Source organism: Echinococcus granulosus (assembly GCF_000524195.1).
Source record: "Echinococcus granulosus chromosome Unknown EG_S00043, whole genome shotgun sequence".
NCBI lineage: Eukaryota > Metazoa > Platyhelminthes > Cestoda > Cyclophyllidea > Taeniidae > Echinococcus > Echinococcus granulosus.
This window is the reverse complement of record NW_020170423.1, coordinates 609771-633800: the sequence shown is the minus strand read 5'-3', so window position 1 is coordinate 633800 and position 24030 is coordinate 609771. Positions and strand designations below refer to the sequence as shown.

Below are 24030 nucleotides of genomic sequence, written 5' to 3'. Positions count from 1 at the left end.
AGTGGTAGCACCGGGGATGGTGCTAAAAGGACGAGGGGGCTATGTAATACTTATGTTGTTTTAATGTGCCTTTCAGGGAGGAGGCAATCAGGAAATTCGAACCTCGTAACCGGATCGTCCTCTCCCTTACCTAGTGACTGCGGCTCCCCCCCTTCTTGAATATTGTATTTCCCCTATCCATCTTGTCACCTTTAATAAAGATGTCCAAAGCAAATCAACCGGGCTTGTCTAGGAACGCTAGGAATTGGGAAGCGGAGACCGAGGAGCCTCACTCCACAAAAATGTAGAGCTAAAAAAACAATGAACCTCCTTTTGAGTACCATCTCCGGTGCTTTCCTTGAGCAATCTTTTACGTCAGTTCATGTAGCGTAGTCGATGGTCTAAGAAAAACATCTACCATCATACCGTGTCAGTCATCCATTTTACGTTTGGTTTTGAGAATACCTGACCGTAACGTCACTGATCCCACCAGGTGATTCCACCAGACCTAAAGCTCCGTCCTCCTTGGGAACTGTATTAAAGGAAGGAGGAAAGTACAAGCTACCAAGTCCGTCCATAACTAGTTGTAAGTACGTTGGTCCAAAAGTCGATCCATTTAACATAGGAAGGCAGATTACATAGTTTTGTTTGGATAGGAATTCGCGTCTATTCCTCCTTAGCACTTTTCTTACTTCGGCGGAGCCCAGCCGCTTCTACCTATCCGGATTCTCCCCAGCTAGTAGAGAAGTGGAGGAGGTATAACGTGTTTTCTTAATTGACATTCTCATCCAGGTATCGCAAGCAGTTCCGTAACTTACTTTATCAGGTGGTTCAGGGCTAGCTCCACCTCAGTTGCTGATAGCATTCTCGCAGAACACGGGAGTGGGGACAAGTTCTCCCATCCTCAGCACATGTGCCCTTTCTGCCATGCTAAGATTCAGTATTTTGGGAATGAAAATCACGGCAATTGGTCTTTACAATCGGGTTAGCTTTCAGCAGCCACCAATGTAGTGCATTGAGTCTTTCTTACATAAGAAAGTGTATTGCCAGCCTACGGAATGGTTAAGGGCTACCAGCATGGCCCTAGGCCATATCGCCCAACAAAAGTACAGTGGCATAGCCTTAAGTGTCGGCAAAAAATAAAACGAGGAGCTAAATAAAAAATTAAAGCAATACGGGTTATTATTATTAAACTGAGAAATATAGTAGATGAATAATATCTTTTCAATAAAAATTCATCCATAAATTTCTGGTCTAGGAATTGAATTAGAGGTTCCATTTTGAACCACTTGCCAGTCAATTCTATCGTCTAACGTTGGTACCATTTTGTTCCATCAGAGCGTAAAATTTAACCTACCTCGTAGACCAGTAGTATGTCTCTTATTCCAAAAGCGTAGCTACACGTGTTCTGATGAATGGAGGATGGTATGCAACACCGCAGCTTTGCTACGCAGGCTGCCTGTATCATTTACAGACTGTCACATTTATTGCACTAAAGTATTCTGGTGTGTGGCATTATTAATCATCTCGGAGACAAAGAAGGCGCCTTAACTTTAAACAAAGAATTTGAGAAACTAAAACATGATACTCACGTTAAAATGCAATTAGTGGAAAAGTGATGTTTTTAACACTAATCCTTACGGTTGAGAGTAGAGACGAGCAAAAATTGCTTAGAAAATATCAGTTAATTGATACATTATGATAAGGTATTTCCTCAAAATACCCTTCATCAAATTATAACCTTTAAAAGTAATTTCCACCTTTAAAGTAAATATTTACTTAGCATTATCCAAACGCTAATTCCAAAAATGGTTAATGGGATTGTGACCGCCATTATGAGTTATTAATATCCCGAATTCAGGAGTTCTTCCCATCACGAATGCCATCCATTTGGGTGGAGCAGTGAGATTACACACAACTGAAAAAAAAAACAGGAATGAAAAAAGCAAACACACGTACAATCGGGCTCACCCTCGGCTGCCAATCAGAGAGAGAGAGAGCTTTTAGGCAAAGTTTGTTCAGTTTAGCTTCTGCATAATGGCCATAATATCATTATGCTTGGGATTGCTATTTACCACCACCTCATTTCATATCTCGGGTGGGGAAGTTGGGACAAAATAATTAAAGCACCTTAAACATTGCATTGTAGCCTGTTTCTAGGGAAGAGAGAAATTACATTCAAGGTTGCGAGAAGAGAAAATGAGGATTTTGCTTTTCGGGCTTGCCGATTTCCCGCAAAGTAAAGTGTGTTTAGGCTGAAGACAGCGTGATAAGGTACCTCAGATTCCGGACATTGCTTGGGAAATCGCATTAGAACGTGATGAATAAGTCGCATGGGCACCGGAATGCTGAATTGTTATTTATGAAGGCAGGAGATCGAGTAACAAGACCTTTGTCTTCCATGCGGAGCACGAACTTAATGCGTGCCTACAAATTTCGAATGCAAAAAAAACTTTTCTCTCAAGATGGGGACTTAATGCAGCAGCACCATCATTAGAGTCCTCCAAGTGCTTACAAATCGCCCACCAAAATCAAGCAAACAAGTTAACGAACGAGGATTAATTTGACGGGTGAGATGCAACTCCTCTCTTAGGAGGTTCTAAAATAACATTGTCTATTTAGTCAAGGTTTCCATTTTGATGGGAAGAATAAAATACGCTGGGTAAGGAGGGAATATACCTGTCATGTGGCGCAACACACTTGTAAAGAATGGAGGCAGTAATGGAATGAGTGATGATATTCTTTTGAAGAACCTAAAATTCAGTACTTGCTCAAAATAGCTCCACTGGGCGGCCTGGACTTCAGTTCATGCCAGTAAATTCCTGGCTCTTCTTCACGCCGAAAGTACATCTTTGATTTCTTCTTTTATCTTCGAGAAAGTCTCGGTGTTCTACCGTGGTGGCAGCAGAAAGTGGACCCGATTCTAAAGGTTGCCTACCTCAATTTCTATTACTAAATGCTTAATCTTGGCATGGCGGAAGAAGTTGGAATGCTGGGTGGGGGGATCTGTGGCAACCCCTAAGAAAATGATGGAAACAAGGTCCATTTACGGCATCTACTTCGCTTCTGCGTTCCATCCTTGAACCATCTGGAAGAGTTCATTACAAAACTGTCTACCGTATTTATTTAAAGGTGTCAAGTAAGTGAACACGCGTCACCTCCTCCACCGCTCCAGCAGCAAAATAGACTTCGATAAATATGACTGAACAGCATTAAGGTGGGAAGAAATTTGCAAGAGGGAAAAGATGTAAAACCCTATCCCACAGAACTACTTTATAAAACCACCTTTTATTTTAAAAGAGCCTTCTTTTGGGCTAGTATTTTTTCTACTAGTAATAGATACTGAGATGGCCAGCACATTTCCCTCTTCCAAAATGTCCTTAGACAGGACAAATTTATAGATGCGGTAGATTTACCTAGACGTTGAAGTCAAGTATCTTCTCAGCTGTATGGAAATGCCATTACTGGCACGGATGGCTCTTGGCTGTAGTCCTTTCAGTATCGACTACGTTGTGATGACCGACGCTAATAGGCTGACTAAGGGGAGCACCGGAGACAACATTCAAAACGAGAAGGGGATGTGCAACAATTTAAGTGTTTAACTTGAGGTTTTGGTAACGAACCACTAAGGGGCTCCGCCATTGTACCCTTCCCAAGTGCCCAAGAGCCATATCAGTGGCCCCATCAGCCCTTCTGTTAGTCAACAACATATATCCTGCTCGATTACTATGTCTCCTTTTTTTGGGGAAATCTCAGTGCTTTCATAAAAAATCCTTTTAATTTTTTGGACAAGCATCAAGCAGTCAGAATGGCAAGTGTTTACTAAACTGTGGAGTATTGTTAAATCCGCTAGGATTTCATGAGGACAATTAAAAAATCGGCTCATGTTTGGTGCGTAAAAATAATAAAGTCTTTAGGAAATGCTATCAAATCACTTTCTAGGATAACGCAAAACGGTTAGGCGCTATATTTATTTAAGAAAATTATAGCTATTCAATTGGACTTTGCATAGATGCCAAAAGTGTTTCCACTCCGGAAGATGACGGCTTAAGTTGCATCTTTTTTGTTTATCTTCTACAAAAAGCTCACATTTAATTGGTTATGCCAGGAGGAATTGGAGCTCAGAGAAAAATACTATGAAGAAAGTAGCGAAAACTCTAAGGTATGTTTTAGGCACTGATTTTAAATCTGTTGGTTTAATCAAACCAACTAACAGTTCCTAGTCAAAATTTGCCCCATGAATAACAAAAATTTCATTTTAAATATTCACTGCAACGAGTGAAGAATCGTGAAAATGATTCCTTTAAAGTACTGTCCGACCTCAACCAATCCACCTTCATGCTGATTCGTTACTTTCCTGAAGGATCAAAGGTCAAAGTCGGCCACAGTGATTAAACTGGGTCCCATTTTTTACTCTAAAATTTCTTTAAAAAATACACAATAGGAAGCGCTATTTATAATGTCCTGATAATTTATCTGATGAGCCTTAGTTTGAAACATTGCTTGCGACTCGTTTCATAGACTCTTCGAACTTGCAAATATGACTGTTGGCCATCTCACACGCAGGACATTTTGCTGAGCTGTTCCGGTGTAGTTAAAACAAAATGACTGTTTAAAAAAGTATTTTTTGTCCGTAAAGCCTTGTGACACACCAACCGGTGAGTCAGAGGCCTACGTCATTTGTCCAGCCCCACTGCTAATAGGACGTTTTTAAACGTGCAACTCACCCATCCCTCTCCCGCTCCGCCTCTTCATTTAAAAACCGTTTTATTACTCCCTTTTGACAAAAATTACCGGGATGTGGGTGTATAGGAGGTTCTCATCCATAGAACAAGCCGCTCGGCGGCATGTGCAGCGCGTCAAAGGGGTGTGTTGCCACCCAAACGACCCCATGTCTGTAATCCCACTGGAAAACACTGCATTCTAGTAGAGGTGATGGTGGTGGTGGTGACTGTAGACGTCTAGTTATATAGCCCTTTGCTATTTGTTAAATTTGGTCTGATTTTACTATGTTTATTGTATAGTTTGAAAGAAAATCAACTAACAAATGTGTACCTTTCTGCCATCAAGTAGGTAGGTCTGAGTCGGATCGCGCGTTGCATGGAGAGCAAGGGGTAGTGGATCCGCATAGGTTGAATGCAAGGTGTGTGTTTGCTTCCAGTTTAGCTGGGGAACTCATCCACCGGAAGACTGATTCCACAGTAACCCTTAAGCCAAGACAGTGAATGATTGTCTCACTTTTTTGGAAAATACTAAAGCTTTTTTTGCTTGCCTAGAAAATATAGGCAAAAATATGATTCTTTTGAAGCCCCAGACATAATGATCCACAGTCCTGTGCCAGGGGGGAACACCTAGTCCCTGGCTTTAATTTTTCCACTCCTGGCCGCGTGAAGAAGTATTTTGCTCGTGAACGTCGTAATTACAATGAATACTAACAACGCTCTTTAATTACAGGTAAAAGGTGCTGAATTTTCAGAAAAACGAAGTGATGTATATTCGTAGTGTACGTTCAGCTGAAATCGCAGACACACATCAATTATACTTTGTGCATCATTTTATGAAATAAAATTTTAAAAAATTAGAACTCAGATCAGAAATAAAAGGGCATTGTATAAATGTATATTAAATGATGCAATTAAAGTAGATATAATGAAGCACTAAGGAGGGTAATGTCTCTGACTAGAGAGACCCCTGGTAGCAGGCTGACCTGGACCCTGGTGCATACCAAATCACGTGAAGATTCCTCTGCATGCAAAAAACCACAGGCGCAATTGAGAGACACTTTGGCATAAATTACTAAACGAAGAGGTTCTGCAAAGAAGAGCACTTGAGTAGTCATTTGGCTAATGAAGTGGGGAAGACCATCAAACCCTGACATGTTGTGAGCTCAAAGGCAAAGCAACTCTCCTCCATCGCGTATTCCATCCTCAAAATTATTTTAATTTTTTTATTAAAGCCATAAAAGTGTTGCAAAATAAGCAATTCTTATGAGGCCGTAAAAGGAAAAAGTGTTAGGTTAGTTGCTCTAATGCATCCATCCTGATCCTCATTAAACTAAATGCTGCATGTATCGTGGGTCCCATTAAGTTCATTCGTAAATGCTAATTTGATTTTTCTTCTAAAGGAACGATTTAGTGACTGCCGAGCAGTAATTATGGATTCGTAAGGAATGGTGTTTTTCTTCAACTAATATCACTTTTTATCCCCAATGTGGACGAAAGATATTCACTGGAGTTACATCAACTAATCCATTCAACGTAACGTCTGTGTACTTTGTGGTTCTGTTGCTTTTTCTTCCACAAAGACGCGAATTACGAGGAGAACTTTGTTTTTAAACTGTCTGTAGTGATTACAGATAGCATTTCATCGGGTGTTACCCAACACTTTTCATACGTCAGGAAACAGCCAGGGCAAAAGTGTTTATGAGTGTCCTTCCAAGCTTGAGAGGGGGGGTCACACTGCTGTTTTAAAACGGTACAAAATCGTGTACATATTAAAACGTCTGGGTTTTATTTGATCATGTATTACAGCACACTAGTCTGGAAGTGAATTTGTTTATCACTGCTGGCACATGAACTAAGCGCTCCTTGACGAGGCTCTGTGTAGACCAAATCCAAACGACTGTGTTAAGCCAACTTTCTGACAGCATTCTTTTAATGTTTCACCCTCCGTTCCACTCCGCAACTTCGCTTCGACCGCTACAAGCACTGGGGTAAAATGAACAGAAGGGAATATTACATGATGGATTTGGGCCACGGGAAGGCGACTCCTCATTTCACTTGTGATGGTAAAATCTCGTGGGTTTGAGTAGGCTTCTATTGAGACTGAAAGACGTTTTGCGGCAAAACGACAAGATTTATTTGGTATTTTAAGATTTGAAACAAACACTTTTACCTACGACAGTAGCGCATATTTTGGAAGAATTGAACTCTTCTGATTTGGTGCCAGTTTGACACATTCTTTGCTAGTCCCAGAAGTAAAGCTACAGCCATTGTGCAGACACTCTTATGATGTAAAGTAATTCCAATTTCCTCCAATTTTTAACTTTCAGTGGTATTTCATAAATCCTCTCATTACTTTGGTACTCTTATCGCAGACAGTCTCTTTGCAGCACGGTTTGTAGCAATCAGTTTTACACCTATGTCGAGTCGTTGATATGACATTTATGACACATCTACTAATGCATTGCCCTCTAAACTTAGACATGAGGATCTTGTGTCAATGTAATCCACTTGATCACTTTTCTTAGAAGCAGGCAGCCACCTCTACCTTTAAATTTAATTTATTTGCATATCTGTGACTAAAATAGGACTTAAGATATTCGACGTTGATTTGATTTAAGCTGTCAAAATTACTTAATTGCCGATTTAAGAATGCAGGCCAAACTATATTTTCCAGGGTGAATGTGTATGATCTACCCGGATGTTAGTTTTTCTTGCCTCAAATCTGTCATAAGCCGCCAAATGAAATAAGGGTTTGCTGTTTGCACAAAAAGTTAACTGATTAGCCAAAGAACCCTAAAATATGCTCACAAATTATTGCAAAATTAGTTGTAGTTAAATTCCTTATTCTTAACCCAGAGCTCGCATAATTTAGCCTGAACGTTAACCAAGTAACCACTTATCCTACCTTATTTGCATGAGAAGAAAGTCGTCCACGTCTAATCCACAGTTCGCAACATCCGAAATCTGCTCTAACAGGAAAGGGATTAGGGGTGGAAAGTGAGCATCTTAGTTGGTCCAGCAACAGTGGCGGTGTATGAATTATTACTGTTAATCAAAAGAATCGCATAGCAGATTCATTACTGTTGGAAGATGTATGACGTGTAGGGGACGCCAAACAAATGGAGACGATTCGGCCATGAAGATAGGTGGTCTCCTGAGTTGACAAAGTAAAGCTGGAAAATTTTAATTTAAAACGCAGGTTATTATTCACTTTACAGGCGTAGAATCAAGGTAATAGCTTTGGCTGCTCACTTTTGTAAGTTTAATACCATATCATGGGACTTCGGTAATTTTTAAATATTTAAATTTTGGGGGGTTACCACGGTGATTTTACTTTTAATTGTCTTAATTTGTGTGCTATAGATATCGTGATTCTTTTTTATCCAACAGTAGAGGGACTAATTTGGTAGTGGTCATGGACATTTAGCTAAGGCCATTAACTATCCGATATTTGATGCACAGATTACCCACTTTTGTTAATGAAGATACCAAGAAACATTATTATTGAGGTTCAGTAATTAGCTACCTTGATTATTTAAAAGGAACCTAGGTGCAAAATTATATCCAACAATATTAAGGCCTATGGTCATACTCACCCAGTAAAACGGTATCTGCTTTCATTGTGGGCTTAAATGTCTAAACGTTCAGTCTCCACTATCAGCGTCTAATCCATACTGGTAGTCACTTTGTGGCGCCCGGAGAATTCACTGAAGGCAAAAGAAGGCATAATATTAGACCAAAATATGTATTGCCGACATACACAAGGGCTGGGGGTTACAGACATCCCAGAGGCCATGCCGTCCAGTGGAGGGACAAGGAGAGAGCTTTCAGAGCCCGTGGATCCAAACCCAAGAGTTAAACGATCAAGCAAAATTTTACCTACCTCTTTCGCTCCTTTTGAACGTCATTCCCGTCTCTCCCATGATAGGTCTCATCACAACGCAATCGGGGTCGCAAGACCCACATCCACGAACCAACCACTCCAGTCGTCGGATTTGCGTTCAACGAAGATGATATTTGTCCTCATCGTCAGTAAACCCTCTTAGGGGAAGGAGGTTTGTGCTTGCCAGCAAACATGTTCATCGCTAGCTGTAAGAACACCGAACTGAAAGCAGACCTACTTAAGAAAGGTTGGAGTTTAAAGAGTCTGGCGAGGATGAGATTTCGCACCTGTTCCTCCTTGCCACTTTGTTCGCGGTTTAGTGCTGCCCAGCTGTGTATCTATCCGGTTCCTATCCAGCTAGCAGAGAAGCAAAGCGGGTGCCGCGTGTCCAAATCATTGACATCCTTATACTAATAATGTAAATAGCCCCATAACTTACTTCTCCTAGTAGTTAACGGCTAGCGTCCCTTCAGGTGTTAGTGGAATTCCTGTAGAAAGAGAGAGCAGTTCAGTTGCCGAAGGTGCCTTTCTTCCGTCACGATATGGTTTAACATTCAGTAACAGAAATCAAGGTAAATGTCCTTCATGATCAAGTTTGTCTTCGTGACTTGACTAAAGAGGAAAGAAGGCATAATTCTCGGGCAGGGTATGCATTATAGACGTATAGAAGGGCTAGAAGGGGCGTTCAGCGGAAGTAGAGTGAAGGAGCTTAAGTACTCTTGAAACCCAAACGAAGGTTTAAACAAATCACCAAAATTTTACCACTTGGCCTTTTTTTACTTTAAATGAAACCAACATTAAGGACAAGTTAAGATAATAAATTAGGTGTATTTTTATTTGGGAAGAAAGAAGAAATTTTTATACTTGACAAACACACGTTCCTTCTATTAATCCGCTCCGTTACGCTGTCGATCGCGACCTTAAACCTCGAAGTTAAAGGCAATGTTTTAGGACTTCGAAAGGAATGAAAGGGTTTGTGTAGATCTCTTTTTAACCACAAACTACCGACGTTAGCAAAATGCATTTTGAGGTGGTTTAAAGTAATGTCACCATCAAATCCGTACAATTGCCCGTCGGACTTGGGCAGTAAAATGCGAACGGAAACCAGGCAGGATTCTTTGATGTTAGCAATGGCCAAGGACACGACACAAAATGTCTCAAAATCAATTGAAATCTACACCATAAATGACGTTTAAGACATCGCTAAATTGGACTAAACACAGCACAGAACAAAGAGATTCAGTTCGCTACCTAATGGAACCTAGATTAAACTTATTCATTCGGACTATTTTCCTCACTGTCGCAAAACAAACTAATGGACTCGATTCGTTTAGCCAAGTCGGTGGCATCCCATCAATCAAATAACCTACGTCTTTTTTCACCAGAACTAATTTTGCCTCAATTAGAGGCTCAGTCCTTAGTCACGAATAGCAACCTTTCCCTCAAAACATTCGGCAATTTCAGACGTGGCTTAAGCCATTCCAGTTTGTACCCAGTTTCTGTTTTTAGGGCCCCTTTTATGGCATCACATCCTCTACACCTGATCTTCATGTTAAAAGGGAGAAAATTTCAGTCTATTTATTTCTTTAGCAATGGAAAACTGAAGCTTCCCTTCAAAAATCAATTTGGATAAAACTTCTTCCTAGGCTAGCCTTTTTTGAAATTATTGCTAGCAATGGGAATCAGATCAACGGTCTACATTTTTAGTGTTAAATAATCTGTGTTTGAAATGTGATGCAATTTTGGAGATGGAATTTTAACCACCCACCTTTTATCTTAGCTTCCTTGTTTAACTGTCGATTCTGGTAACAGGCCAATTAGGATCTCCGTCATTGTACCCTTGCCGAGCGGCCTGGCCCCCGGGCCATCCCAGCGGCCCTTTCAGCCCTTCTGTAGGTTGACAATGCATATTCGGCCTTACATTTTCTTTCGTCTACACAGCCTATTAAGGAAAGTTCTGTTACAGGTACCTGTGTTATCGAGGAGAACCTAACCTATTTTCCGTTGTACTTCATAAAACCTTTCAAAACAAAAGCTGTCCTGATGGCACCACCCTCAGACCTGGACAGAAAAAGGGCGTAAAAGGTACGTAACTCGGACACATCCTTTTTAAAAGCATCATGCTTTAAAAAGCCCATTTGTAGGATAAAATAACACCAGCAGCGAAACATTCATGAGGAGAAATGGCAATGATTGATGATTTTACCATCTGCTTAAATTTTATTCTTCTCGTCATTTAATCTTTTGATGAATTTCCAGACGTATTGTTGTTTGACAATGAGCATAACACTAATAAGGTACTTTAGCTGTTTTTTGGACCCATCATTGGGAAAAGCTTGCCTATCTACAGAGATGAGGGAATGCTTTTAAAGTGTAACTGCCGTCAAATAATTTTGACCTGCTGTGACCAAATAATTGGTTAGATTTTGTTAAATAATTTTGGCAAATCTGCTGAATTCCCATGGAAACGGATTTGACAATTCATAGTTAAGGAAGATATTGAGTATATTGTAACCTCCACGAAATTTTATAATCAGTACACCATTTCCAGATTTCCTAGTATGTTGTAGCGCACTGGAACTTTTCTGAATGAAAAAGAAGTAATACTTGGGGTAGAATACGTATTCTAGAAGAACAAAAGGGCTTAGAGCCATTGGCTTAACCCGATAAACAAGAGGGGCTTTGAGGGGCCTTGAAATCAAACCAAGGGACAAACATATGCTTCGTATTACATTAAAGCCCTTTTCTTTAAAGCATCGTCCCTGGTGCTCCTCTTGGTCACCATCCCTTACCAACTGTCGCAGCACAGTCGGTGCTGTAAAAACAAAAGCACCCACAAACCAACTTCCCCATTCATCGAATTTGCATGTAGCTTGGAGGAAACTTTATCGCAATTCTCGGATCTCTCTTGTCAAGTCTACTGGATCTGGGATGCTGCCAAGCCTGGGAGCTGTAATGAGGGAAGAGGGAATGTGCAGGCAACAACGTGTGTCCAACGCCAGTCGCTATAACATTAAGCTAGAGGCAGTCATTTAATAAAGGACGCGGTTTAACATAGTCTCGGGGAAAAGATTCTTTTGTTCTCACTTCTTTCTGTTGTTTCCTTTTTACTTCTGTGGTCCCTTGCCATATCCATCTGGGTTCTCTCCGTCCAGTCAAGAGGTGGAGGAGGTGTCGCATGTTAATGTAATTAACGCCTTCATGCAGGCATCGCAGACAGATCCGTGACAGAACTTTCCCAAATGGTTCAAGGCTAGTGTCACTTATGTCGGTGATTGCGTTTCTACCAAAAATGACCCTCATTTCCAATCTTTCTGTTAGCAATCTACACAGATTTTCCATGCACAGTGCATGAACTTCTTTCGTCACATTAAAATTTAAGATTCAGTATTAGGAAATAGGGTAGTTGTCCTATACGCTTGGGTTCGCTTTTTGCTGCCACCGAAGTCGCGCACTGGGACTTACCTGAAGATGAAAGAAGTAGTAAAGCTAGGTCAGGAAATGCCTTGCCGACATTCAAAAGGGTAGAGAAGCTACTGATATTTCCCAGAGGTCATGCCGCCCAGGGAAGCACAACGGCGGAGCCTCAAGTGCTCGCAAAGCCAAAATGGCGAGTTAAACAAGGGCCATTTAAAATATGTCATGAAACTGTATGTCAACATGCTCCTTGTCGTGGAAGCTTATGTATGTATTAAGATTTTCTCCTTGTTTCATACTAAATCCCATAGCCTGGAAGGGATTATTTAAAAGAACTAATGATACAAAGCGCTGCAATTTAAAATTCACAGATCAAACAAATTTGCCCATCATGAACCATGTTAGGGCCGAATCGAGGGATAGAAGGGACATTTTGACGGCATTAATTTATTTAAAGAGTTAAGTTTTAGCGCTTTACCAGCAGTATGGCGAGACGGAAATGGTTGACCAAATGCCGAAGCAAAAATATTTTTACATCTCATTTTTCTTTGCCATAGGGAGACAAAAACTGGCTTTTTAGTGTATAGAAATGCAGAAAAAGAATTTCAAACAGGTTGAGGACCTTCATGAAGCATCTTGCCAAAACTTTGCTCCTATATTTTAAAAAGTGTTGCATTATTAAACAAATCCCGGAGTGGAAGTATAACCACTTCCCAGAGTCGTTACTAGGTGACAAATTAAAGGACATTTTTAACGACTAGAAGCAAAAATCCCACTAGTAACATTTTGATTCAGAGAAGTAAGAATATTTCAAAAATTTTAATAAGTTCACTGTCCCAATGATGGGAACAGATTTGGGGTGATAAGCATGATGTCAAAGTGTGACATCACATGGGATGAGCCACAGCTGCAGAGATTTAATCATTTGTTCAACTCTTTGATCTGGTCTCGCGGATACTTAAGGCTCAGCCATTGGACTTCTGCTGGACGGCAAGACTTTCGGACTATGCTGGTAGCCCTCTAGCCTTCCATATGTCGACCATGCATTTGTTGCCCTGCTATTACGACTCCTTTCGTCGTCAGGATAGTCTTAGAGCGTTATATTGCTGACAGAGGAAAGCTAATCCTATCTTGAAGAATAATCATTCCGATTTATGTCACTGAATGCTAAACCTTACCTTGAGGGAAGAAGAGTATATGCCGTGGATGGGAGAATCTGTTACGACTCCTGAGAGGAGGGATCAAAATGATATCTACCTTCGGCGACTATTTCACTCCCATGATCTGAAAAATCGTAAAACAATGAAGCGGCGCTTGTTCAATTATCTGGAAAAGTCCTTTACAGAGCTGCCCACGGTACCTGCATGAAGATGTTAAATAAATATGAGATACCTCCTCCTCCACTTCCACTAGGTGGATAGAGCACAGATAGGTACGTGGCAGGAAAGTATTAAGTAAGAATGAAGTAGGAGATGCAGATGCAGAACTTTGTCCCCAAAGAAGTAGGCCAAACCCCGTTTCTCATTAAATGGCTGCTTTCAAGCCATTGTTCTAACTTCTAGTGATGGATATACGAAATAGGCAGCAAATTCCCCCCTTACAACCTCAATGCAGTTTCCATGCAGGATGAAACTCTAAATTAAGTAGATTTGCCAAGAGGGCTCAGTGGCTTTGCAGTCAAATGTTTTCTCCATTACGCGCAAATTCGGTGGTATGTGTGGCTGGTAAGTGATTGTTTTCCTTATATCACCGACTACTTTGTGATGACTGAAACTGGAGGTCGGCTACTGGCACCGCCAGAGGATGAGTCAGAAGAGGAGGCTAGGTAATGCTTAGGCAGATACTTAAGGCGCCGCCATTGTAATTTTGGTGGGCGACAGGGCCTCCGCGCCATGCCAGTGGCCTCTCAGCCCTCCTGTAGGCTGCCTGGGTACTATGTCTCCTTTTGTCTTTAGGGGATTCTCGGGGAGCTACACATTCATGTTATCCCAGCAACACCCCTCTTTGTTTGACCTGCGTTTCACTTTATCTTTTAAAAGAATCAGTTGGGTTAACACCTCTTGCAAAAAAGTAAAAGCCGAATTGCATTTCAGTAAGAGCATTTAAACAACTATCTGTCTGTCACAACACCTTAAGCTTAAACTGTAGTAAAAGGATTATGTTAGTTCTTAGGAACATTCGTAGCCTTTTACTGCAATGCAACCACCTTTAATCGTGGTTTCAGCTGGCACCGCATCAGTAACAGTTGTTCAGGTCTTCAAAAAACACGATTTTATCTTTGCCCCCCTGACAATGATGTACTACCATCTTACATGGTTAAGTGTGGTCTACATCCACACCTGGCTTCTCGACTTATGGTATCACTTTCTCTTTGGCGGATCTTAGAGTTGCTTAAAATTTAGACAAGTTGTTAAAAGCTCCTATATATGTCTGTGTGTTTGGATGTGTTGTAAATTTTGACCAACTCAAGAGCTGGGGCCCCTTGGTCACACACTCTACGGTAAGGCACAATGGTGGAGGCTTCAGTGCCAGCGAAGCCAAAACGGATAGTTAAAGGAATAATCAAAGAATAACATAGCCCATCTGCGGCGATTCCCGTGTCGACCACCACAATGTAGTCGGTGCCTTAGGAAAAATATCCACAAATCAACCGCTTCAGTCATCGAATTTGAATGCAACTAAGATATGTGATCGCAACCCCACTGATCCCTCATATAAATTCTATTAAGTCTGGAATTTTGTCCTGAGGAAAGGAAAATGTGCTAGCTATCTCCTGTGGCCATCACTAGTCGTAGGAACGCTGGCCTAAAAATTAAGTCATGCAACAGTGGATGAGGTGTAAAATCTTTTCGTAAGACTGGAATTTTTCACCTATAACGCCTTGTTGCTTTGTTTTCACTTATCAAGTAGATCGGTAAAGGAGGCATTGCCCATTCACTTCATTGACATCTTCATACACGTACCGTAGACGATTCCGTAACTAACGTTCCCAGATGATCCACTGCTGGTCTCGTTGAATTCGACTGTTACTAGAATTCCTCTAGAACACAGGACTTGGATGGCTATCAAAAGTAGACGTTATTTTTAACTCGTCTGTTAAGAGTCTTTATAATTTTGCCCGTCCCCAGTATATGCTCGTTTTTGGCCAAGATAAGGTTTAGCGTTTAGGAAGGGAAATCAAAAAAAGGATCCCTTATGATTGGGATCACTATTCGCTTCCACCAATGTTGAGCATCAAGGCTTTCCTTAAATCGGATAAAAATCATTTTGCTAGGCTGGATAACATACATTGACGATGTAAAGAAGGGCTGAGGGGAGGAAGAAAAATGTCGACATGACCCGGAGGCCATAAAGACCCAGTGGGTATACAATGATGGAGCCTTGAGTGTCCGTGTAACCAAAACCGAGATTTAAAACAAAAATCAACTATTACAAATTATTTTGCTACTTAAAGACGTTTAAGAACACAGCCAAATCATTGTCAATTCCTAATTTAATGTAGATGTCTGTTTTATGGGATGGAGTTGAATGATGGTTTAATGGATTTTATACTGCTGAACTCCTTTTCCTCTCCCATAAAAAATTGTTTAATGAGGGATAACCGTTGGGGTCAAATCTTTTGAAAAACGGAAGAGTTCCTTTTAGAGCGAATTCCAATTAATTTGGAAAAATACCATCAGTCATGTCAAAAAGTTGATTGTACCTTAAGCAATAATCCTTTTGTGCTCTAAAAAATTATTTTTAAAGGTAGATACTGGGTTCTGCTTATCTCCCTTTTATCCATCACCCATTTCAAACATCGACAAATGTTTTGTATATTTAAATTTATAACTCCGCATCGCAGCCAAAGCCTAACCTTTTACAGGTTTTAGCAAATAGTGATTCTATGAAACAAAATTTTTGGGTGAATTTCGTAAAAATTGTATTATTTTTTCAAGCCGCGAATAAAATCTTTGAAGGTTTTGAGTTTGCTACATCTCACAGATGCTCAACCCCTAGGCTGATCACGAAGGCAAATTTACTAACTCTTTGAAATTTTAACTCTCAAGCAAGAGAGTAGCCTCTTCTCTTCAAAAAACAAATAAATCAAAACACATTATCCAGACCCAGTAACATGAACTGCAGGAGTTGTGGTATTTAATGGAATCACAGAAAAGACTGCATAGGTACCGGGGCTCGGAACCGGAGTTCATGCTTCGGTAACAGGTCATTTAGGCCTCCGCTAGTGTACCCCGTAGGGATGGCCCGACCTGCAGACCATGCCAGTAGCCCCCAAGAGCTTTCAGTCGTTGGTCATAAATATTCTGCCCTAGTAATTATTACTTTTCTTTCCTTTTTGAGACAATCTCGAAGCAAGATGGAAAATTAATTCATTTTAGTTTTTACTTGATTAAAGCCTGCACTGAGCTTTGTTTGGCCAATTAGTATTCCATTAAAAGAGGATTTATACCGTCAACCTACATGCGTACCTTATAATTTATATTCATTTACTCCTGTAGCGCCTCGAGCCTTGACTGGAGTCGAAAGAGGACATAACATCAGAGCGGAATATTAAATTGCCAACATGCAGAAGTGTTAGAGGAGGCTGCTTGTATGCCCCGAAGACTATGTCGCCCAGCGAAAGTTAAACGGTGCGGCCATAAGTAATTGTGTAGCCGAAACAGTCAAGGTATTCCAAATTCATTATTTTTAAAAAGAATTTAGCACCATTAAAAAAAACTTCAACAAACTTCAAATTTACTACAAATAAAATAGCAAAATAACCATAGAATTCCGAGAATTTTAGTGAAAAGGTTTTTGAATATATTTTCTTGGATTATTTTTGTAGGAAGCACTCCGTCGACCGATTTTATTACCCACTGCTCTGCGAGCCTGGCTGTACTTCGCTACGCGCGAAGGTTGAAGCACTTTGACAACGGTGGCTGTGGCCCTACAGTCCATCCAACATCTATGGACTAATTGCGCTTGTTTAGTAGTAAAATCAACGTTCGTACAAAGTTCCTCTTTGTTTAATAATTTCCAGGCAATTACTTTCTTAGTTCCATTCAAGCGTATTTGCGGTGCTGCTTGACACGATTAATGAAATGATGCTATTACTACTGTCATACCTTGGTTGGTATTTTACTTCTCAACTTTGGTTACGTGGGCACTTAAATCTACGCCATTCTACTTACACTGATCGGCATGGTCTCCGCGACTTAGCCCTTCTTCACGTTGGCAATATATTTCCTGGCCTAGTACTATAATTTCTTCCGACTTTGGGGGAGATTAGGGATGCTACAATTCCATCTTCCTTCTTACTTAGCCTGGGAATACCTATTTTTAAGACAAAATGATAGACATTTTAGCTTTTTTTCCTATTACAGTTCAGTTATTTTGCTCTAAATAAATTGTTGGAAAAAGAAAGCTTCCATTTGGTTGCTTCCTTTGCTACTGATCCGGTTCAAGAAACTGCTAAGTTTAAACACTCATTTGAAGCAATGGCAAGTGAGTAGAAAGAGTAGTGGCAGTAAAGTGTTTTTTTCTTAACAGTAAGTTAAATATGTTGCAACGAAGCGGATTACTTACATAATACTTATAAGACTCTGTTCTGTTTCTGTTGTATTACTTATTTAACCACAAGTTTGGGTGATTCAAGCAGCCTCAGAGTTACGTTCCAGCAAGAGTACAAGCCGCTGTATTTTTATTACAACCTGCCCAACTTCATTTTTTATCGCGTAAATCAAGCCCTGCTTTTTCTCTCCGGTTTTACTAGAATCCACTTAGTTACCTCGTACCACAGTTGCGTGCATATAGGTAATAAAATAACATCTTTTATTTTGTTTGAACAATTATTTCTTTTTACAAGTCCACCGCTTTCTGCGTCAATGACTGTTTTTCAAGTACTTTATAGATCTGACAGCTTGATCTACACCCAATTTAAAAATAGCTCACAGGTACTACCAAATCATTTTGTGAATAAACTTGCCCACAAAAAAAAGTGAATGTGCCGGAATCACAGGTGAAGTGAAATGCTTGAGTGGGACTTATCGCTTCCTAATTTACTGCTTAACTTCCATTCAGAGCTTTAAAGAAAATCACAAAGTACTCCCTTTACACCAAATTATACGCGAGGCAGTCAAAGCATCCACCGGTGACCTGGGTCAATTCGTTAACAAGACGCCAAAGATGAAGGATCAGTTGGGATACACTCAAAGAAAGGACATCAAACTATTGCTTAAAACAAAGCTTTCACAAAGCCAAAGTAGGTCAATTTTACAAGCTCTAGGGAAATCCAGGCGTAGAAACAATAAATGTTGAAGCATTTTTCAAAATGCAATGCGCAAACGGAATGGGGTAGGGACGGAGCTAATGAAACTTCATGTGAGCTAATTAAATGGATTTTATGGCTAGGAAGCGGCGCCACCTCGACGCAGGACGTAGTTAACGCCTGATGGGATGTAATCATCATAAGAAAACGATGGTGAAAATTTCAACCACACTGAAGTGGTTGCGAAAAAACATGCAAAGTCCCCATGATAACTGACGGTGAGTGAGGACCGGAGAATTTTTGCTTCTGAATGGATCATAGGCAATAGTAATCAAACTGGCAGGATATTCAGTTTTGACGGCTGGGGCAAGGTAAAAAGCCAGGAGAATGGCTGCAGGCGAACGTCTTTTTCTTTTGCTGACAATCGGTGTTTTTTTCTGCAAGTCTACCTTTATACTTCGCCTTTTACGCATTCTTCAAATGTCAACTTTTGCCTTCAGATGCGTTCGGTGGCGATAACCTGTTTAACTACTTTTGACATTAATTTCTCTGAACAGATCCTGAAAGGCTTTAGACAGAGTTTGGTCTCACAAAATATGATGTGACAAGGGACTTAGACGGCGGTTTCATTCGATTCCTATGTTAGCACACATTCACCATATTCAGAACTGTAGGTAAATAGCATTGATTAAAACAAACAACTTTTGCGTCAAATCCCACTTCTGAATTTCTTATTTCTAATTCATTGGAGTAGAAATAATGAATAGGGAAGGATTAGCAGTGGGCCCCTATAAATCCGTTCGCCTATGCAAGCATACTGAGAAAGCAATTGAGCTTTGCATTTCCTTACTCATCCAGACTTCTGCTCTTTTCCTGCTTCATGACAACCTTTTCAACTTCTGTCATTTCATGGTAGTTTTAAACTTTTTGACAATTCAATATTCGCGTGACTTGCACAGATCGTGAGAAGCTGAACGCACTTTCCCATTGGTGGGAAGTATTTGAAAAAGGTAATACTTCCTAATTTTGGGCTTTATTTGGCTTTCATGGAAATTAAAAGCAAAGATTAGATCTTTATAATGCTCTCATAGTTCAAAAGTGGTAATTTTGGAATTTTGCGTGCCGATTTTGAACCCACGATTAAATATACTATTCATTTTATTATCGAAAGCTTGTGGGTTTCCCATCTGCAAAATGTTTTTACTTTTCATTTTGTCTTGATAAACGGGGCATCAACAGCTGTTAGCAAAAGATCATGAAATTTTTCCTGCCATGCACCCTTATGAATTTAAATATCAGACTTTTGGGATGTGTTATCTAAAATAACATATAGTGTTTTAGTACCCTAAATGCACGAGGTGTTAGTTGGATACCGCTCTTATGATGTAAATACTTCTTGACATTTCCACAGAAAGATATAGAGATGTTTTGATCACACATTGTTTTCTCCAGAAAGTATTTGTATTTTCTCATATATGCATGATAATTACCTCATTTCCTTTGCGTCAACAAGCGCGGATGATGAACAAACGGGATGCTTTAGAACGCTGAAGCTGTCTGCAAGTCACCTGACCTTCATCATCTTCCACATGACCTATTGATCCCTCCACGTCACAGACTGCACGTGTAGATGGTCCTTCCACGTCTATGGCGATGTCTGAAACGAACATTCCAGTTCGCCTTTGGCGGTACATCAATGGATGATGATGAACATAATGCAAACAATTGCGTAGCAACACAGTTCCCTTGGGAAGACAGTCTAGGCGCTTCCGATATCCCACCGTCCAAAAGAGTGTGTCTGAGTTTAACCGCAGAGAATGAAACAAATAACTTGTCCGACACAAATTTTGCCTCCCTCCTACCCCTCAAGCAACTACTCACTTGCAACGTCTGCTTTGAATTCGCTAAACAGGCAAACCAATGTGCCAATGGTCATCTTATCTGCCTTTCATGCTCAACGAGGCTGGAGCAAGTATCATTTTCAACAAAAGACTGCAAAACCTCATGCACCTGTCCGATTTGCCGTGTTTCCCTGCGAAATTTCAGCGATGGCAGAGGAATGCAGCGTTGTCTACTGGCAGAAAAGCTGGCTGCAGAGCTGCCTGTTAAGTGTCGGTACTGTAAGATCCTGCTTCCCCGAAAACTTATTGACGTTCATCAGCGATGCCAATGCAGTCTTAGGCTAATTAGTTGCCGAAATGCCTGGCTGGGCTGTGATTGGAGAGGATTTTCTCGAGAAATGGACGACCATGTGGGACACTGTCGGATCCTTGAACAAACATCATCAGACCTGGTCAAAGAGATGTATCGTAGAATGCAGGACATCTTCTCAGGAGCTGCTGTGCGTCTTCATCCTTGGCGAGGTCTTTTGCAGATTCTAGAGGATCGACAACAACTGCGATTCGGAAGGCGTTTTCATGGTGGTTTTCGTGTGGTCCTCCTTCCCATTAGTTTGGATCGAGTGCATGGGGAGGGGAATGGCGTATTGTTTAGTAGTCCCCCCGTTTGTATGCCTTTGGTGCGAAAACAATCGCTTTGGGTACAGGTAAGCCCATTCCGATAGATTAAATATACAGTTCAACTAATTTGCATTCGTTTTATTTAAAAAATGAGTATTTCTATTTTTTTAAATTTAGTTCTAGACTGATTGCTCGCATGATGTAATGAATCGGTTATCACTGTGTTTGTACAAGGACTAATTTCCAATTTACTCATTTATAAGTTTACTAAAAACTTAGTTAATTGTTTTCTTTTCTGACAGCAGAAAATTCTGCGATCATGACTTCTGGTTTATAGTCTAAGGTTAAAAATGAGGCACTGAAAGATCTCCGGAGTTAAACAAATGTTTGCTTACGTGGAGGTTTGGTACTATGCTTTTTCACTGACAACTAGCGTGTCAGAAACAATCTTTTAGATAGAGGTTTTGTTGTGGCAATAGTCAAGAGATAAGAGATCAGTGAGCCAGTCCATTTTAGTTCCCTGTCGTAGATAGACCTGCGCTGAGTAGTACAAGACTTTAACAGTAGTAGGGACAAAATTTCTTTGCCTACAAATAGGTTCCTTAGTAGGTTTTACATTTATACCCCATATCTATTCGAACAAGCCTCAGAAGTAGGAGAAGGGAAGGATTTTCATGGCAATTTTAATGTCAATTTTAGTTAGCTCGCTATAGACTAGCTAATTTGCGTTTCTATGGATTTGGTATAGAAAGGCTGGAAATCTGAGCATTAATATTGTAAGAATACATCAGGATAAAGTGCTTATTGTCCTGTTCATTCAGTTCCGTTAAGTCAGGCTTTTAGAAGCAATTTGGACTACTTTTAAACCGACCCGAATTTAATCACGTTTTGATGCACTAACAGTCACTTAATTTTGATTTCTTAAAGTGTAGGGACTTCAGATTTTAGATATCAATGTGTCGTCTTGCCACTTCCCGGTTTATCTAAACGCATAACATTAAGGAGCAGTAAAGTTATTATATCTAATGGCCGTCACCAAGCACTAATCAAGTCATCTACAGAAAGATTTTTCCAAATTTTCACTAAACTGAGTAAAATAATTAAACACCAGGGCTTAAATGCACCAAAGAAGAACTAAAATTTGACTATAAAGTAAATGAATAAGGGTATAGAAAGTTGAAACTAACTTAGTTAATTACTATGTATAGGCCTTTTTTTACCTAATGAAAGTACTTACAAATCATGTAGACGGTTTTATCAATAAATAGATGAGCATTGAAATCCTTCGGAACGGACCCACCCCTACCCCTTCAAATGCTCCCTCCGAAGTTTCATACAAAATTGAGATCAAGAAGTCAAAAGCCCACACCTACCTTCTCAGATCAAATACCGAAGAGAGCCTCGCAGCCCATCCAGTTTACTTCTCTCTCATCAGCCTCAAGTGTGAGTCCTTACACGGATGTGAGGAGGGCGTTGACCTCATTGATCCCTGGCATCGCTACATAGACGAACCATCCAACACTTTGAGTGAATCAAGCGAGGCTGTTACAGACGCAATAGAAATCAATGTTACTGATAATACTGCCACATCTGCTGTTACCACCACCTTGAATGCTAGCCGAAATAAATATCGAATAATAACCTTACCAGACAGCAAATTCAATCATCTTTGGGTAGGAAGAGTCAGCAGTAGCGAATGTCTGGAATGGATTGCACCTGAATTTCTGTCAACCAGAGACAGTGTCCAGGCCGCCCTCATCTTTGCTCTAGACCCAATACTCTTTGACAGGAAGGGCGAGAAATCAGTCAGAACAGCGACAAGGAGACGAAGGCGTAGGCGTCGAAGAGAGAGTCAGAGAGAGCAAGGCGAGAGTAGCACCGAGACGACTACCTCTTCTACAGACGAGGACGAAGAGGAGGACATCGAGGTAGAAGAAGAGGAAGGCGAGAATAATGATGATGAGACCATTTATATTCTTGCTGAGAGTGTGCGTGCGAGCCGGGAAAATGCTACGGTGGAAGGCGAGTCCAACGCCTCTGCAGAGCCAGCGGTTTCGTCAGAAACTGAGAGTTAGAAAAACATATAAAGAACTTGATAACCAGCTTATATTTTCATTTGAGTGATCAACTGCAAAGGTGGATTTAAGAAGTTGGTAGGAGTAAGCACTACGGAAATAGATGTAACAGGCATTATGATGATCATATTGCCATCTAAATCCAAAATTAAATCTGGTAGCAAAGTTTAACTTTTAGGCCAGTCATTCGAAGTCACGACATTTAACTGGCTGTAGGCACAATTTGGCCCCGAGTTGACCCTACGTAATCTCATCTTAACTGCAAAGAGATGCTCCGTTGACTTCGTCCAGTCTGTGAAGGCTTTTAACCTTATCATTTTGGCATTGTTTATTTGGCAATTTTAATGGCAAAATTATCCTAACTAAAGTTTATTCGAAAAATTTCAGGTTTCGATTTGGTGTAAGTGACACTGCCAATTTATGCCTATTAAAGTGGATAAAGGGCAATACAACAACCCTACAATAAAACTCCTTCCATTACAAGTGCCAAATTTTAACGTTTTTACCATTCAACCTGAACGCTAAAGCAGAGCGTTTGATGTAGCCGCCTAGTTGTGTGACGAAATAGGTAATTCTTATCCTCTAGCATTCTTTCTTTCAGAACTGGTCGACTGTTTGGTGTTTGGTTATTGAAGGATTGTTACTTCATATAAGATTAAAGCCACCCGAAACACAGGCGAAGCGTGTCTACTAGGTGTGCTCCAATAACCCTACAGCCATTTCAGTAAAGTTACCTACCTACCTACCACTTCCAGTCCGTTTCAATAAACTGAGCAGTTATTTTAACATGTTTGGTTTACTTAATCCAAAAGCAGTTTGTCATCACGACCGCTCTTCTAAATTTCCTTAGAATAATTACAAAGTAATGAAAATGTCCTCTTAGTTATTCTTATTCATTTACTCATAAGTTACGCTGAATCAAAGCCGAGAGTAAGATTAGAAAAACTGTTTTAGGGGCGTTTTACTAATTTTAAAGGCTGACTTTTAAGATTCGCCCTTTTTACCCATGCAACATTTAATGCTTGGTAAACTTTATCCAAGTTAGCGCATCAACATGGCAATTTTCCTTTTCGTGAAAATAATTTATACAATTGAAAAGCAAATTTAAACTGTATAATGGATAAATCACTGCTTGCAGTTGTGGAAGGCACAATCCAGAAGAGCATTCTGTGCATTTGGGTTTCTGGTTTCTACCCGCATAAATTTCATTAGGCAGTATGGAAAAGGTACAAAGCCAAATGAG

General features: G+C 40.3%; 1 protein-coding gene across 1 annotated transcript; it reads left to right on the top strand. All coding sequences in view use genetic code 11, as the record gives it.

The window, feature by feature from the left end:
• Window positions 1–19883: 19883 nt before the first annotated feature.
• Window positions 19884–22787, top strand: EGR_05673 (Cysteine and histidine-rich protein; the record flags this gene model as incomplete). Its single annotated transcript, XM_024494922.1, has 2 exons — window positions 19884–20798; window positions 21981–22787. The coding sequence occupies 2 exons, from the start codon at window positions 19884–19886 to the stop codon at window positions 22785–22787; spliced, it is 1722 nt and encodes a 573-aa protein (XP_024350719.1).
• Between the last annotated feature and the right edge of the window lie 1243 nt (window positions 22788–24030).